This window comes from Oncorhynchus gorbuscha, unplaced genomic scaffold (assembly GCF_021184085.1).
Source record: "Oncorhynchus gorbuscha isolate QuinsamMale2020 ecotype Even-year unplaced genomic scaffold, OgorEven_v1.0 Un_scaffold_1224, whole genome shotgun sequence".
NCBI classification, from domain to species: Eukaryota; Metazoa; Chordata; class Actinopteri; order Salmoniformes; family Salmonidae; genus Oncorhynchus; species Oncorhynchus gorbuscha.
Genome location: NW_025746064.1, coordinates 2,285 through 19,233, shown reverse-complemented (window position 1 = coordinate 19,233; position 16,949 = coordinate 2,285). Strand labels below are relative to the sequence as shown.

The 16,949-nt window shown below is 41.9% G+C and overlaps 1 protein-coding gene across 1 annotated transcript in view; it reads left to right on the top strand.

The window, feature by feature from the left end:
- Positions 1-15,433, top strand: part of LOC124021811 (gastrula zinc finger protein XlCGF26.1-like) — a 37,933-nt gene extending 22,500 nt beyond the window's left edge. The window contains exon 3 of the mRNA XM_046336933.1: positions 11,597-15,433. Coding sequence (XP_046192889.1) covers positions 11,597-12,936 — 1,340 coding nt within the window. The 3' untranslated portion in view covers positions 12,937-15,433. The remainder of the gene's footprint in view (positions 1-11,596) is intronic.
- The last annotated feature ends 1,516 nt before the right edge of the window (positions 15,434-16,949 follow it).

The following is a 16,949-nucleotide window of genomic DNA, read 5'->3' as shown; positions in this document are numbered from 1 at the left end:
GGTCTGGCTCTTGACCCGAAACCTGTCCCTCCGCTTGCCCTGCCGGAAGCTGGGTCCGCAGTGTGTAGGGCCATTTAAAGTCCCGAGGAGGATAAACGAGGTTTGTTATCGATTATTACTTCCTTCGTATTATCGCATTAACCCCTCGTTTCATGTGTCTCTCCTCAGGCCGGTGGTAGCTGGTCCCATGCAGGAAGGTGAGGTTCCGGAGGTCCCTCCGCCCCCTCTGGACATCGAGGGGTCCCCGGCGTACACGATACGAGCAATTCTGGACTCAAGACGCCGGGTGAGGGGCCTGCAGTACCTCGTTGACTGGGAGGGGTACGGTCCGGAGAAGAGGTGCTGGGTCCTGGTGGGGGATATTCTGGATCCATCCATGTTGAGAGAGTTCCATCGCCTCCATCCGGATCTGTCACGAATATTATCGAAGGTGGCTCCCCTTCTTGTTCGGGTGGCACTCGGCGGTCGTCGTCGCCGGTCTACTAGCTGCCACCGATCCTTTGTTCCGTGTTCGTTTGGTTTTGTCTAATTGGTTTCACCTGTTCATTGTTTGGTTGTTCGGGTGGGGTTATTTAAGTTCGTTTAGCCCGCTTCTGTTTGTGCGGGCTTGTTCTTCTGTATTTGTGAGAGGTGTTAGTGGTTTGTTGGGTTTTCTCGCTGTCCAGGTATTTTACCTAAGGGTACTATTTTGTTTTTATAGTTACGCCTGTGTTGGGTGAACTATTTAGTTCCTTTGATTTTGGACATTAAAGCGTGTTTTTTCCCGCATCCTTTGCTCTCTGCTCCTGACTCCACACCCATTCACTCATTGAGCGTTACAGTCTGAATATTTATGCAAGTAAGGTATTCATTTTTATAAATTGACAAATTTCTAAACTTTTTTCACTTTGTCATTATGTGAATATTGATGAGGGGTAAAAAATGCATTTAATCAATTTTTGTATAAGCCTGTAACAATATGTGGAAAAAGTCAAGGGGTCCTGTATAATGCCCTGTATATGTGGTTCTCTCTGTGTTAGTATTATCTCTGTATTACCCACATTACAACACCTAGGTAGAGCAGTGGTTCTCTCGGTATTAGTATTATCTCTGTATAACCCACATTAAAACACAGAGGTAGAGCAGAGAGGACAGAGCATGTGGCTTTGCCTCTCAGGTAGGAGGGTACCAGAAGTAAAATAATAAAAAACATAAAACTAATGAAGGAGCACACAGTCACCAACAATATATCCCTGACGTCAATACTTTCAACTGGCTCAGCTCGCTGTTACAGCACAGCACCACCAAATTCCATTTATTAAGTAACCATCTGTCTTATGGAACCAGAAAAACGTAACATAATACTGTTTTGAGAGTCCCTGATTTATATTTACTATGTTACACCTAGTCTATGAGAGGAGGCTGCACCTAAATTATGCACAGCAGGTCAAGAGGTGTGTTTTCCCTTCAGCATCTGCATGTGGCATAATCTCACCCACCTCACAGCATGAATCTAAAATGGTTAACCTCGGCTGTGAGTGATGGGGAAAAAATCTGACTACGGCAATTACTTGAATAATTCAATGGATGTTTTGATTACAGACTTGATGAGTAAATTGTATTGTTTAAAAAAAGGTGACTTCGCAATGGGGCCATCAATGGGAATTGGGCCGTGCTTCAGCTGAACTGCAGTACGGAAAATGCCCTCTGAGCACAGTGGAAAGCATGCTTACAGACTGGAAGCCTGGACCCTTGATCTGAAAGAGGTGTAATTGCAGACCGCAATTTGGGGCGTTCTCTGATATCGGGTGTTTCATGATATCTACTTTAAACCAATTGATGCTCCCCATTGGTCCGTGGCCGTTTCTTTTGCATTGGGACAACAGTTGTTGACATCTGTTACATTGTAGCTAACCCTAACCCTTTTCCTAACCTTAACCTCAGTCTCCTAACCTGCCACAGTAATTCACCTAAATTGCCACTTTCATTATCCTAACCTGTAAGGGGCACACTCCAACACTCAGACATAGCCTGCATTCCTAAATTTGCTCTGGCTATATACTCCGATTTCAGACCACTCTGGTCTGAGTGCAAGAGGGCAGAATAATTTATGAAAAACAAACGCTCAACACCATTTACATTTACATTACATTTAAGTCATTTAGCAGACGCTCTTATCCAGAGCGACTTACAAATTGGTGCATTCACCTTATGACATCCAGTGGAACAGTCACTTTACAATAGTGCATCTAAATCTTAAAGGGGGGGGGGTGAGAGGGATACTTATCCTATCCTAGGTATTCCTTAAAGAGGTGGGGTTTCAGGTGTCTCCGGAAGGTGGTGATTGACTCCGCTGTCCTGGCGTCGTGAGGGAGTTTGTTCCACCATTGGGGGGGCCAGAGCAGCGAACAGTTTTGACTGGGCTGAGCGGGAGCTGTACTTCCTCAGTGGTAGGGAGGTGAGCAGGCCAGAGGTGGATGAACGCAGTGCCCTTGTTTGGGTGTAGGGCCTGATCAGAGCCTGGAGGTACTGAGGTGCCGTTCCCCTCACAGCTCCGTAGGCAAGCACCATGGTCTTGTAGCGGATGCGAGCTTCAACTGGAAGCCAGTGGAGAGAACGGAGGAGCGGGGTGACGTGAGAGAACTTGGGAAGGTTGAACACCAGACGGGCTGCGGCGTTCTGGATGAGTTGAAGGGGTTTAATGGCACAGGCAGGGAGCCCAGCCAACAGCGAGTTGCAGTAATCCAGACGGGAGATGACAAGTGCCTGGATTAGGACCTGCGCCGCTTCCTGTGTGAGGCAGGGTCGTACTCTGCGGATGTTGTAGAGCATGAACCTACAGGAACGGGCCACCGCCTTGATGTTGGTTGAGAACGACAGGGTGTTGTCCAGGATCACACCAAGGTTCTTAGCGCTCTGGGAGGAGGACACAATGGAGTTGTCAACCGTGATGGCGAGATCATGGAACGGGCAGTCCTTCCCCGGGAGGAAGAGCAGCTCCGTCTTGCCGAGGTTCAGCTTGAGGTGGTGATCCGTCATCCACACTGATATGTCTGCCAGACATGCAGAGATGCGATTCGCCACCTGGTCATCAGAAGGGGGAAAGGAGAAGATTAGTTGTGTGTCGTCTGCATAGCAATGATAGGAGAGACCATGTGAGGTTATGACAGAGCCAAGTGACTTGGTGTATAGCGAGAATAGGAGAGGGCCTAGAACAGAGCCCTGGGGGACACCAGTGGTGAGAGCGCGTGGTGAGGAGACAGATTCTCGCCACGCCACCTGGTAGGAGCGACCTGTCAGGTAGGACGCAATCCAAGCGTGGGCCGCGCCGGAGATGCCCAACTCGGAGAGGGTGGAGAGGAGGATCTGATGGTTCACAGTATCGAAGGCAGCCGATAGATCTAGAAGGATGAGAGCAGAGGAGAGAGAGTTAGCTTTAGCCGCCGGTGTCAGTAAGCGTCGGCAAAAAATGTGTTATTAAATTGTTGCCTGAAGCACAGTTAAAGTAACCAATGCTCTGGATAACATGAACACAGCCTAACCAGCTCTGCTAAGGCGAGTGAAATGTCAGACTTCTCTCATTTGTACTGGAAGTAGCCAGCAAGCCAGCCAATGTTAACCAGTTATCTTGGATGCTTGACTGCCGTTGTGAGGTCAGAACGCTTGAATCAACCCTCCTCCTCCGCCAGAGCGTCCAGTGTGGCTCTGAACGCTCCGAGAGCGATATGAACTGACAGTCTGACAACGCTCAGAATTTACGAACGACCAAGCGCACTCTGGCTCTCCAGATTGAATTTAAGATCACATCCATAATTTACATTTACATTTAAGTCATTTAGCAGACGCTCTTATCCAGAGCAAAGTATTTGTGTTTAGTGAGTCCGACAGATCAGATGCAGTAGGGCTGCGCGAATTTAACCATTTTCCTGTTCTGCTAATCATTCAAAATGTAACGAGTACTTTTGGGTGTCAAGGAACATGTATGGAGTTAAAAGTACATTATTTTCTTTAGGAATCCCCCTCCCCTTTTCGGCAAAGGTAATGTACTTTCTTCTACAGTTTACTAACCTTACAGTAGGTGGCGGCAGAGAGGTTATAGTGTGCAAATGTCAGTATACCAGAGAATAAGATGATGCTGTTGAACATGTCGTAGTGGGGAACAGGAAGTTCCGGGTCGAATCGACAGAACTGTGCTGTTGTTTGGATAGTGGTTGTGTCTGTTTCAAATGTATCATTGTAGGTATGTAATAGCATGTTTAAACTTTCTAATGTCGAAAGAATATATAACATGCTATGTAACAAATCCGTTTCACGTCTGGTAATGGTTTTAATTGTATGTGTTATTTTGGAGTCTAACCGAGTGAGTGAAGAACGTGATGAAAAACGATTTTACAAGTCACGTAGATAGACTAAGACAAACCCAAAGTCTATGTACATAATTTCGTCAATGTCATTTCATAAAGATTCAATTTATTTAAGTTTGTTTTTACATGTTCTTGGTTTTGTGTAAAATGTTTATGAGCTGGTCAATAGTCTCGTCCGAACCATCCTGTTCTCGCGAGTTTACATACACAGATTCGGACGAAGCAAGTCAAATGGCGGGAACCGTTTCGGTCGTCTTTCTTGGAGTTTGTTCGTGGTGAAATGGCGACATGAGGCTGTGTAATTCTTGGAGTTTATTCGTGGTGAAATGGCGGCATGAGGCTGTGTGATGAAGTGTCAAAATAGAGGGAAGCTAACTGGAGTTATCCTTCACCATTTGGAGAGAGAGGCCAACTGCATGAAATGGCGTCGATTAATGCGGATGAATCGGTTCACGTATCAAACCCATTCCATGGAGGACCAAGTGTCTGCGTGTTTTCACTCCACACCTGTACTTGATTAATGAATTAAGGTCACTAATTAGAAAGGAATTCCGCTCATCTGATTGTCTAGGTTTTAATTGAAAGGAAAAAATTTAAACCCGCTGAGTCTCGGCCCTCAATGGAATGAGTTTGACACCCCTGAAACAATGGAAATGGAGAGTTTGAGAAGCAACAGCTGTGCTGGAATGCGATCAATGTGGGGGACAGTTCTGATGATATGGAGCTGGAGGATGAGGGCCTAGTATGTGAATGGTCTGTAGTGGAAAGACAGGAAGAACAGATATATTGATACTGGAAGCAGGGGTGCATGTAGCATAGTAACTAGAGGCCCAAGGTAGGGAGCTAGAGTAATAATGTGTTAGAGTGGAAAGTTGGGATGGTGTTTGAGGAGACCACAGGGCCTCATTCACACCCTGATTAACCTATAGGCTATAGGCTATAAAAAGAGGTGAAGTTAAACTGGGATGCAGCTGTGTAAATGAGAACTTGTTCTGAACTAGCCCACCTGGTTAAATAAAGGTGAAATAAAACATTGAAAATGGTAGATTGTTAATATCTTGTGCTGGTCAGGTTCTGCAAGGGAAGATTATTCAATTGGAAAATCATAATGGGACAAAGCTCAGAAGCCATGACCCTGGAGCTGATGCTACATTGAAGGGAGTAATAATCTCTGAGGTCCCAATATCTATGTCCATGGATGATATTGTTAAAGAACATGTGAAGGGAGACAGAGTGGTTGAAGCCTAAAGGTTGATCAGTAGGAAAGAGGGTTAAAGAAGTGAAAGCTTATCAGTGCTGTTGAGGTGTTAGAAGGTTTTGTCTGGAAAAGTACAGAAAAGGATTCCTTAGCTTCAATGTCAGAGAAGTTTGACCCAGCCTCATCAATCAACCAATCAAATGTATTTATAAAGCCCTTCATACATCAGCTGATGTCACAAAGTGCTGTACAGAAACTGTCGTGGAAATTTCCTCTAACAAATCATGGGAGCAAACCACACACACACACACGTCAGAGTTAGTTATAAAAGTCCATCTTTAATTGTATGAGCTCTTATCACAATCCTGTGACTCTCAGATAAATTCAGTGTCTCCCAGTGAATTTTCTGAGAGTCCCCTTACAATGCAACCGAGTTCCTTTAATAGCAAAGACACCCATAGTCAGACAGCATAGACATAATTCATCGTTCAGCTTTGTCTCCTTTCCCAAACCCCAGAAACCATAAACCAATCCTCCAAATCAACAGGCATATATCAAATTGTCATTTAGATACAACCACTCTAAATAATAGTACATAGTGCTGCCTGAAACATACTGTGATCTTGTACTAAATGGTTGTTGAGTCATTTATGAATTTATGTGAATATAGGAAATCTACGATAGATTAAGTGCACTTATGTTGTGCAATTTAAAATGTGTACTTTGTGTCTAATGTGAATGAATGTTTTGTCAGGGATTATCTACCTGATCTACTGAAATTAGATAATTGAACATGAAAAAATAGAAAATATTTTTACAGAATAAAGTGCCAGAACTGTCAAGAAAATAACTTTTGTGTCCGTTTGTCTTCATTACTACAGACCGACTCAGATTAAGTATGAGGCCGGTAACATCAACAGTGAGGACAAACCCAGCCTGCCTCTCTCCTTCCACACTAAGTACAAACCTACAGTCACTGGGTCCTGATTGTGACAGTGGAGCCCAGTTTGTTCTGCAGGATCCAGAGATGGCATCAGTGAAGCTGGAAGACTGCAGTCAAACACTGGAGCTGAATGTCAACATTAAAGATGAAGAGGAAGAGGAGGAGAAGATTAGGACAACTGTTAGTCACGGTAAGAGCTGGTTCTATCTATATGTTATCTTCATATATTAGACCTACATAAGTTATGACCAGTCTATTGCTAGGTTGAATTCTGTAATTCTGACATCACACATCCCTGAACAACTCAAGACTTCACAGCGAAGCAAAAACATTTAAAAACTTGTCACGCCTGCCTTTGCCCACACATTGTCTTAAGAACGTTGAAAATGTTTAATATCCTCAATCACCAAGTTAGGCATACAGGAAACACTGTGCACCTGGCAACCTTGGTTAGCGTGCACTGCGCCCGGCCCGCCACAGGAGTCGCTGGTGCGTGATGAGGATATCCCTACCGGCCAACCTCTCCCTAAACCGGACGAGGCTAGGCCAATTGTGCGTCGCCCCACAGACCTCCCGGTCGCGGCCTGTCACGACAGAGGGGGCGAACCCAGAGTCTCTGGTGGCACAGCTGGCGCTGCAGTAAAGCACCCTTAACCACTGCACCACCCGGGAGGCCCTCAAGAGGGTTTTCTAATGATGAATTAGCCTTTTAAATTGATCAATTTGGATTAGCTAACACAACATGCTATTGGATCACAGGAGTGATGGTTGCTGATAATGGGCCTCTGTTCGCCTATGTAGATATTCCATAAAATATCTGCCGTTTCCAGCTACAATAGTCATTTATAACAATGTCTTCACTGTATTTCTGATCAGTTTGATGTTATTTTAATGGACAAACAATGTGCTTTTCTTTCAAAACAAGGACATTTCTACGTGACCCCAGACATTTGAACAGTAGTGGATATTTAATATTTTGTATAAATCAAGTTATAGAAACATCTCAAGGATGATCATTGGAAACAGGAAGCATCTGAACTCAATTTTGAGTCTCTTGTTTTTCTGTTTTTTTTTTGTTTTTATACATTTGCAAAAGTGTCTAAACCTGTTTTCACTTTGTCATTATGGGGTATTGTGTGTAGATTGCTGAGGATATTTTTTATTTCATTATAGAATTAGGCTGTAACATAACAATGTGGAAAAAGTCCAGGGGTCTGAATACTTTCCGAGGGCACTGTCAGACCCTTTCCCATTTCTCCCATTTTAGTACGTTACAGCCTTATTCTAAAATTGATGACATGTTTTTCCTCGTCAATCTACACACAATATCCCATAATGACATCACGATACCCCATAATGACAAAGCCAAAACAGGTTTTTAGAAATTCTTGCAAATGTAATTAAGAAAAAATAATTGCTTATGTAAATAAGTTTTAAGACCTTTTGCTATGAGATGATCCTTGAGATGTTTCTACAACTTGGAGTCCACCTGTGGTAAATTCGATTGATTGGACATGATTAGGCACACACCTGTCTATGTCAGGTCCCACAGTTGACAGTGCATGTCAGAGTTAAAACCAAGTCATGAGGTGGAAGGATCTGTCCGTCGAGCTCCGTGACAGGATTGTGTCGGCACAGATCTGGAGACAGGTACCAAAACATTTCTGCAGCATTTAAGGTCCCCAAGAACACAGAGGCTTCCATTATTCTTCAATGGAAGAAGTTTGGAACCATCAAGACTCTTCCTAGAGCTGGCCACCTGGCCAAACTGAGCAAACTGTCAGAGCTCCAGAGTTCCTCTATGGAGATGAGAGAATCTTCCAGAAGGACAACCATCTCTGCAGAACTCCGCTAATCATGCCTTTATGGTAGAGTGCCCAGACGGAAGCCACTCCTCCGTAAAAGGCACATGACAGTCCGCTTGGAATTTGCCAAAAGGCACCTACATGACTCTGACCATGAGAAACAAGATTCTCTGGTCTGATGAAACCAAGATTGAACTCTTTGGCCTGAATGCCAAGCGTCATGTCTGGAGCAAACCTGGCACCATCCCTACGGTGAAGCATGGTGGTGGCAGCAGCATGCTGTGGGGATGTTCCTCACTCTGAGCCTGGTTCCTCTCTCGATTTCTTCCGAGGTTCCTGCTTTCTAGGGAGTTTTTTTGTGGCCACTGTGCTTCTACATCTGCATTGCTTGCTCTTTGGGGATTTTAGGCTGGGTTTCTGTTAACCTCTCTGGGACCGTTTGGTACGCGAGCGTCCCACCTTTCAACTGCCAGTGAAACTGCAGGGCGCCAAATTCAAAACAACAGAAATCCCATAATTAATATTCCTCAAACATACAAGTATTTTACACCATTTTAAAGATCCAACCACAGTGTCCGATTTCAAAAACACTTTTCGGCGAAAGCAGAACATATCGTTATGTTAGGTCAGAGCCAAGTCACAGAAAGCATTCAGCCATTTTCCAACGAAAGAGTGGATCTGAGTTTACATAGAAGCGTGACGTTCAGTAGTTCCACAACATCCGGTGATTTTTGCAGAAAGCCACATCAATTACGGAAATGTTCATAATAAATGTTGATGAAAATACAATAATTATGCACAGAATTATAGATATACTTCTCCTTAATGCAACCGCTGTGTCCGATTGAAAAAAAACTTTACCAAAAAAGCATAATCTGAGTACGGCGCTCAGACAACAAAATCAAGCCAAACAAATGTCCGCCATGTTGGAGTCGAGAGATGTCAGAATAACATGATAAATATTCACTTACCTTTGATGATCTTCATCAGAATGCACTCCCGGGAATCCCAGGTCCAAAATAAGTGCTTGTTCTGTTCGATAATGTACATCATTTATTTCAAAATAGCTCATTTTGTTTGCGCGTTCAGTACACAATCTAAACTCACCAAGCGCTTTCACTAGTTTCAAAAGTTCCGTTACAGTCCATAGCAACATGTCAAACGATGTTTAGAATCAATCTTTAGGGCGTTTTTAACATAAATCTTCATTAATGTTCCAACCGGACAATTCCTTTGTCTGTACAGATGAAGTGGAACGTAGCTACCTTTCATGTGAGCGCGCCAGACTGAGGCTGTGGCACTCTGCCAGACCACTCACTCATAGAGCCCTTATGAGCCCCTCCTTAATAATATATAATAATATATGCCATTTAGCAGACGCTTTTATCCAAAGCGACTTACAGTCATGTGTGCATACATTCTACGTATGGGTGGTCCCGGGGATCGAACCCACTACCCTGGCGTTACAAGCGCCATGCTCTACCAACTGAGCTACAGAAGGACCGCTTAGAGTAGAATCCTCAAAACAGGTTCTAAATACTGTTGACATCTAGTGGAAGCCTTGGGAAGTGAAAAATAACTAACATCACACGGTATCTTCGATTAGGAGCTGAGTTGAATAACTACAAACCTCAGATTTCCCACTTCCTGGTAGGATTTTTTTCTCAGGATTTTGCCTGCCATATGAGTTCTGTTATACTCACAGACATCATTCAAACAGTTTTAGAAACGTCAGCGTGTTTTCTATCCAAATGTTCTATTTATATGCATATTCTAGCTTTTTCGGCTGAGTAGCAGGCAGCTTAATTTGGGCACTTTTTTCATACAAGCTACCCAATACTGCCCCCTACCCCAAAGAAGTTGACTTCACTAGGGTATGGGGCAGCATTTGGAATTTTGGATGAAAAGCGTGCCCAAATTAAACTGCCTGCTACTCGGGCCCATAAGCTAGGATATGCATATAATTAGTCGATTTGGATAGAAAACACTGTTAAAATAATGACTGAGTATAACATAACTGATATGGCAGGCGAAAACCAGAGGAAAATCCAACCAGGAAGTACTATTATTTTGAAAGGCTGTTTTTCCATTGAAAGCCTATCCACCACACAAAGACTTAGGACCCAGTGGAAATCTGTCTTCCTCAACATGTGACCATTCTTTAGGCATTGTTTCAGGCTTTTACTCTGAAAAAATGAGGGAGATACACCGCTTTCAATGAGAGGACAGTGGAAATTTCCATCCACATGAGCCAGGCACGTGATCGGGAGCGCGCATTTCTTGTTTACCTTTTTCCATTGACGAAGCTTTTGTCCGGTTGAAATATTTATTATTGATTATTTATGACAAAGGCAACCGAAAGATTGAGTTTAAACATCGTTTGACATGTTTCTACTATCTTTTATTGTGTTTTTTGACTTTTCGAGAGTGCTTATTGTGCCTTTTGATTTCTGAACTAAACGCACCAACAAAACTGAGGTATTTGGAAATAAAGATGAACTTTTTCGAAGAAAACAAACATTTATTGTCGAACATGGAGACCTGGGAGTGCCACCAGATGAAGATCATCAAAGGTAAGTGATTAATTTTAATGCTATTTCTGACTTTTGTGAAGCTCTCCTTGGTTGGAAAATGGCTGTATGGGTTTCTGTGTCTAGTCACTGAACTAACATAATCGCAGAGTGTGCTTTCGCCGTAAAGACTTTTTGAAATCTGACACAGCGGTTGCATTAATGAGAAGTTTATCTGTATTTGTATGTTTAACACTTGTATCTTTTATAAATGTTTATGATGAGTATTTCTGTTTTTTGATGTGGCTCTCTACTTTCCTCGGATGTTTGTTTGAGACAATGCAATTCTGAACACAACACACCAATTTCAAATGGGGTTTTTGGACATAAAGATTAACTTTATCGAACAAAACACACATTTATTGTGTAACATGAAGTCCTGTGAGTGCCATCTGATGAAGATCATCAAAGGTTAGTGATTAATTTAATCGCTATTTCTGACTTTTATGAGACCTCTCCTTGGCTGGAAAATGACTATGGTTTTCTGTGACTAGGTGCTGACCTAACATAATCGTTTGGTGTGCTTTCGCCGTAAAGCCTATTTGAAATCGAACACTGTGGCTGGTTTTACTAGAAGTTTATCTTTAAAATGGTGTAGAATAATTTTAATTATGGGATTTGAACCAGACAGGTTAAGCACTCTGTGACAACTACTGATGTAAAAAGTGCTTCATAAAATACATTTGATTAACATGTATATCACACCAACTGACTGTTTTTTTCTGTTGTTCACACAGGAGACCATGTTGAGACATTCTCCACATCCAGAGAGCAACAGCAGGAAGATCAGAGAGCTAAGAGGTCTCATCACTGCCCACATTGTGAAGAGATTTTCCCATTTCTATCAAAGCTAAAAATACACCTAAAAATACACACAGGAGATAAGCCTTACGTCTGCTCTGACTGTGGAAAATGTTTTAAAACATCAAATGTGCTAAAACGTCATCAGACAACACACACAGGAGAGAAGCCTTTCTTCTGCCCTGACTGTGGAACTAGTTTCTCTCAGCTTTCCCACTTAAAATCACATGAACGTATACATACAGGGGAGAAGCCATACTCTTGCTCTGACTGTGGAAAATGCTTCACAACATCAACATATCTAAAAATTCACCAGAGAACACACACAGGAGAGAAGCCTTACGTCTGCTCTGACTGTGGGGCGAGTTTCTCTCAGCTGGGCACCTTAAAAACACACCAACTTATACACACAGGAGAGAAGCCTTACGTATGCTCTGACTGTGGGGCGAGTTTCTCTCATCTGGGCACCTTAAAAATACACCAACGTATACACACTGGTGAGAAGCCTTACGTCTGCTCTGACTGTGGGGCGAGTTTCTCTCAGCTGGGCACCTTAAAAACACACCAACTTATACACACAGGAGAGAAGCCTTACGTCTGCTCTGACTGTGGGGCGAGTTTCTCTCAGCTGGGCACCTTAAAAACACACCAACGTATACACACAGGAGAGAAGCCTTACGTCTGCTCTGACTGTGGGGCGAGTTTCTCTCAGCTGGGCACCTTAAGAACACACCAACTTATACACACAGGAGAGAAGCCTTACGTCTGCTCTGACTGTGGGGCGAGTTTCTCTCATCTGGGCAACTTAAAAACACACCAACGTATCCATACAGGAGAAAAACCTTACTACTGCCCTGACTGTGGGGAGAGATTCTCTCATAAGACCAACTTAAAAGTTCACCAGAGAACACACAAAGGAGAGAAGCCTTACTTCTGCTCTGACTGTGGGAAGAGTTTCTCTCGCCAGAGCAACTTAAATACACACCAACTTATACACACTGGTGAGAAGCCTTACTTCTGCTCTGACTGTGGAAAATGCTTCAAAACATCAACTGAGCTAAAAGTTCACCAGAGGACACACACAGGAGAGAAGCCTTTCTTCTGCTCTGACTGTGGGGCGAGTTTCTCTCAGCTGGGCACCTTAAAAACACACCAACGTATACACACAGGAGCGAAGCCTTATTACTGCTCTGACTGTGGAAAATGTTTTAAAACATCAAATGCGCTAAAAGTTCACCAGAGAACACACAGGAGAGAAGCCTTACTTCTGCTCTGACTGTGGGAAGAGTTTATCTCACCAGAGCAACTTAAAAACACACCAACGTATACATTAACTTCATGTGGGTACCTGGGACGGTTGCGTCCCACCTGGTCAACATCGGTGAAATTGCAGAGTGACCGATTCAAATTTAATTACTATAAACATTTACATTTCATGAAATCACAAGTGTAATACATCAAAATAAAGCTTAACTTGTTAATCTAGCCGCCATGTCATATTTCAAAAAGGCTTTAAGGCGAAAGCAAACCATGCGATTATCTGAGGACGGCGCTCAGCACACAAAACATTACATACAGTTACCAGCCAAGTAGACTAGTCACGAAAGTCAGAAATATGATGATCTTCATATGGTTGCACTCACAACATTCCCAGTTACACAATAAAGGTTCATTTTGTTCGATAAAGTCCCTCTTTATATCTTGAAACCTCCATTTTGTTGGCACATTTTGTTCTGTAATCCAATGGCTCAAATGCGGTCACAAGAGGCAGACGAAAATTCCAAATAGTATCCGTAAAGTTTGTAGAAACATGTAAAACGATGTTTATAATCAATCCTCAGGTTGTTTTTAGCCTAAATAATAGATTATATTTAAACTGGAAACAGCGTCGTCAATATAAAAGAACAACAAGAAAGGTGCGCTCTGCAGGACCCAGCTCTGGGGACATCCCACTATCCACTGACTCAATGTGGTCATTCTCCCTCATTCTTCAGAATACAAGCCTGCAACAATGTCTAAAGACTGTTCACATCTAGTGTTAGCCATAGGGAACGGAATCTGGGTCTTATCCCTTTAAATGGTGAATAGGCTTACATTGGAAAAACAGCCATTTCAAAATAATGGCACTTCCTGGTTGAATTTTCCTCATGTTTTTGCCTGCCTTTTCAGTTCTGTTATACTCACAGACAATATTTTTTAAGTTTTAGAAACTTTGGAGTGTTGTCTTCTTTCCATTTCTACTAATTGTATGCATTTCCTAGCTTCTGGTCCTGAGTAGCAGGCAGTTTACTTTGGGAACGCTTTTAATCCGGAGGTGAAAATAGTGACCCCTACCCTAGTGAGGTTAAGGAGAAAAGCCTCATCGGTTCTCTGACCAGCTAAGAATAAAGTCACTCCATCACTTAATTCTCATCTCATAAAAGAAGTTGTAATTGGATCAAATGAAGAAAGCATAGAACACTGTAGAACACTGTAATCCTATTGGTTCTCACTGTGAGAGAACTGTGCAGAGGAAAGGTAGCATTATAGAATTTTAGCCTCTCTTTACTTTGCACCTTGTCAGTTTTGGTGTGTTTTGTTGGCTTCTACTGTAAAGATTTGCACTTGGTGTTGAATACCCTCTTTTATTCTTCTCATTTTGAAAACAAACACTAGTCTGCCAATTGACTGGGTGGTACTGCTTCCCTCTCAGCCTGGTCTGTCTCTGTCTGTAGGGAGAGTTTCAACTGGGCAGCTTAAAAACACACCAACGTTTACATGTAGGAGAGAAGCCTTACTCCTGCTCTGTGGAAGGGTGGGCGTGTAAACTCAAACGTCATGCCAAAGGTTGAGTGTTTGAATCTCATCATGGAGGACTTTAACATTTTAGCTAATTACCAACTTGGGAACTACTTACTACTATTACTTAGCATGTTAGCTACCCTTTCTCCTGAACCCATTTAACTCTATCTTAAACCCCTCACCCCTAACCAAGCTAACGTCAGCAACAACAAATTGGAATTCGTAACAAATCTTCCATATTACAAGTTCGTAACATATTGTATGAATAACAATGCATGAAATAACATACGAATTGTAATTCTTAACATACGATACGTCCTGCAAGTCGTATTATACTGAACAACAATCTAAACGTAACAATTTCAAAGATTTACATTTTGTATAAGGAAATCAGTCAAATGAAATCTTAATCTATGGATTTCACATGACTGGGGCTGTGAAATCCATACTGAATGGAGTGGCACGGATTTTTTTGTAATATATAATACGTTTTGCTCTGAGACCAGGTTGTCCCTCTGCAGTATTCTGTGGGAAGGAGCTAGTAGACACTTTTTTATCGAACCTTTATTTAACTAGGCAAGTCAGTTAAGAACAAATTCATGTTTACAATGATGGACTAGGAACAGTGGGTTCACTGCCTTGTTCAGAGGCAGAACAACAGATTTTTACCTTGTCAGCTCAGGGATTCGATCTGGCAACCTTTTGATTACTGGCCCAACGCTCTAACCACTAGGCTACCTTCCGCCCCTCACATGTGATGATAGAGATGGTGTGATGATCACTTTTCACCACTAGTTTGGGGGGTGGTGTTTTACAACTTTATTTAATGTTACACAGTTTATGAAATGAATAAGTGTGTTTATTAATTGTCTTTAGAACTAGATGAGTTATTTTAGTTACTGATCATGAATGTGTTTGGAAAACTGCATTGAAGCAACCATAAGCAAACTTTATTGATCTGCCAATGAAAAATAAAGTGACATGAATATGTACTGGTCAACCTCTTCTTCTATTTAGTATTCAGTTCTTCATATTAGATCTGACAGTATGAATGGTTCTTATGGTTGTATTCAGTTCTTCATATTAGATCTGACAGTATGAATGGTTCTTATGGTTGTATTCAGTTCTTCATATTAGATCTGACAGTATGAATGGTTCTTATGGTTGTATTCAGTTCTTCATATTAGATCTGACAGTATGAATGGTTCTTATGGTTGTATTCAGTTCTTCATATTAGATCTGACAGTATGAATGGTTCTTATGGTTGTATTCAGTTCTTCATATTAGAATGGTTCTGTATTCAGTTCTTCATATTAGATCTGAATGAATGGTTCTTATGGGCTGAGTGCCTGGAGTGTTTTTGTATGACTACAGTCATGGTTGAGTTCTCTCTGACTGAGTGCCTGTGATGTCACCAGCACATTAAGTACATTCATCTTAAGATAGCCAGGTGAGACAACCACATATCACAGCAAACACATTTCTCCTCAATTAGTCAGTGTCACATTATTATGATTTGTATTATTATTATTTGTATTTTGGGGGGTTACTCTTTCAAGACTTAGGTGTTTCAGACCATTTCGGGCAGTTGGGCAGAGACTCTGCTGTCCTAGCATCAGTTATAATTGTAATGGTTTAGCAGATTATTAAAAAAGATGAGTCTTTACATGGCTAAAAGAAAAGGAATATAACATAAACTGTTTACAGGAAAGTCACTCTACATCCTGAGATGAAGTTGCGTGGAAAAGGGAATGGGGAAAGGGTGTGATGATATTATTTAACAATCATTTCCATCTGAATGTGCAAATAGTCAGGAATGATTCGCAAGGAAGGTGGATACTTTTGAATATGAAAGTGGACGAAGAAGAGATTTGGCTCATTAATTTATATGGTCCCCATTAGGATGATCCACACTTCTTTGAAAACATTTATACCAATTTCTTGAACTTATAGGCAACAAATGATCTAATCATGATGGTAGGAGACTATAACAGTGTTAAGTACCTCAATGGACCGTAAAGCTAATCACCATGCCCTTAAGGAAATCAGAAATATTATGGACACATTAGAAATAGTGGATATTTGGAGACTAAAAAACCCCGACCTAGTGAGATATACATGGAGGAGACTTAATCAAGCTCGTCGTCTTGACTACTTTCTTGTCTCTTTCTCTCTTGCATCAAAGGTTAAAAAAGTTTTAATAGGAGACAGAATGCGATCGGATCATCATCTAATTGGCCTTCACATAACTCTTATAGATATTCCACGTGGACGTGGATATTGGCAATTTAATCACAGTTTACTGGAGGACAACTTATTTTTAACTAAGACAAAATAATTTATAACAGATTTTTTTTTCTAGTATAATATAGGTTCAGGAAATCCCCTTATTGTTTGGTATACCTTTAAATGTGTCACGATCGTCGTATGAAGCAGACCAAAGCGCAGCGTGGTATGTGTTCATGATGATTTTTTAATTAAAGAAAGCACTGGACACTGAATACAAAC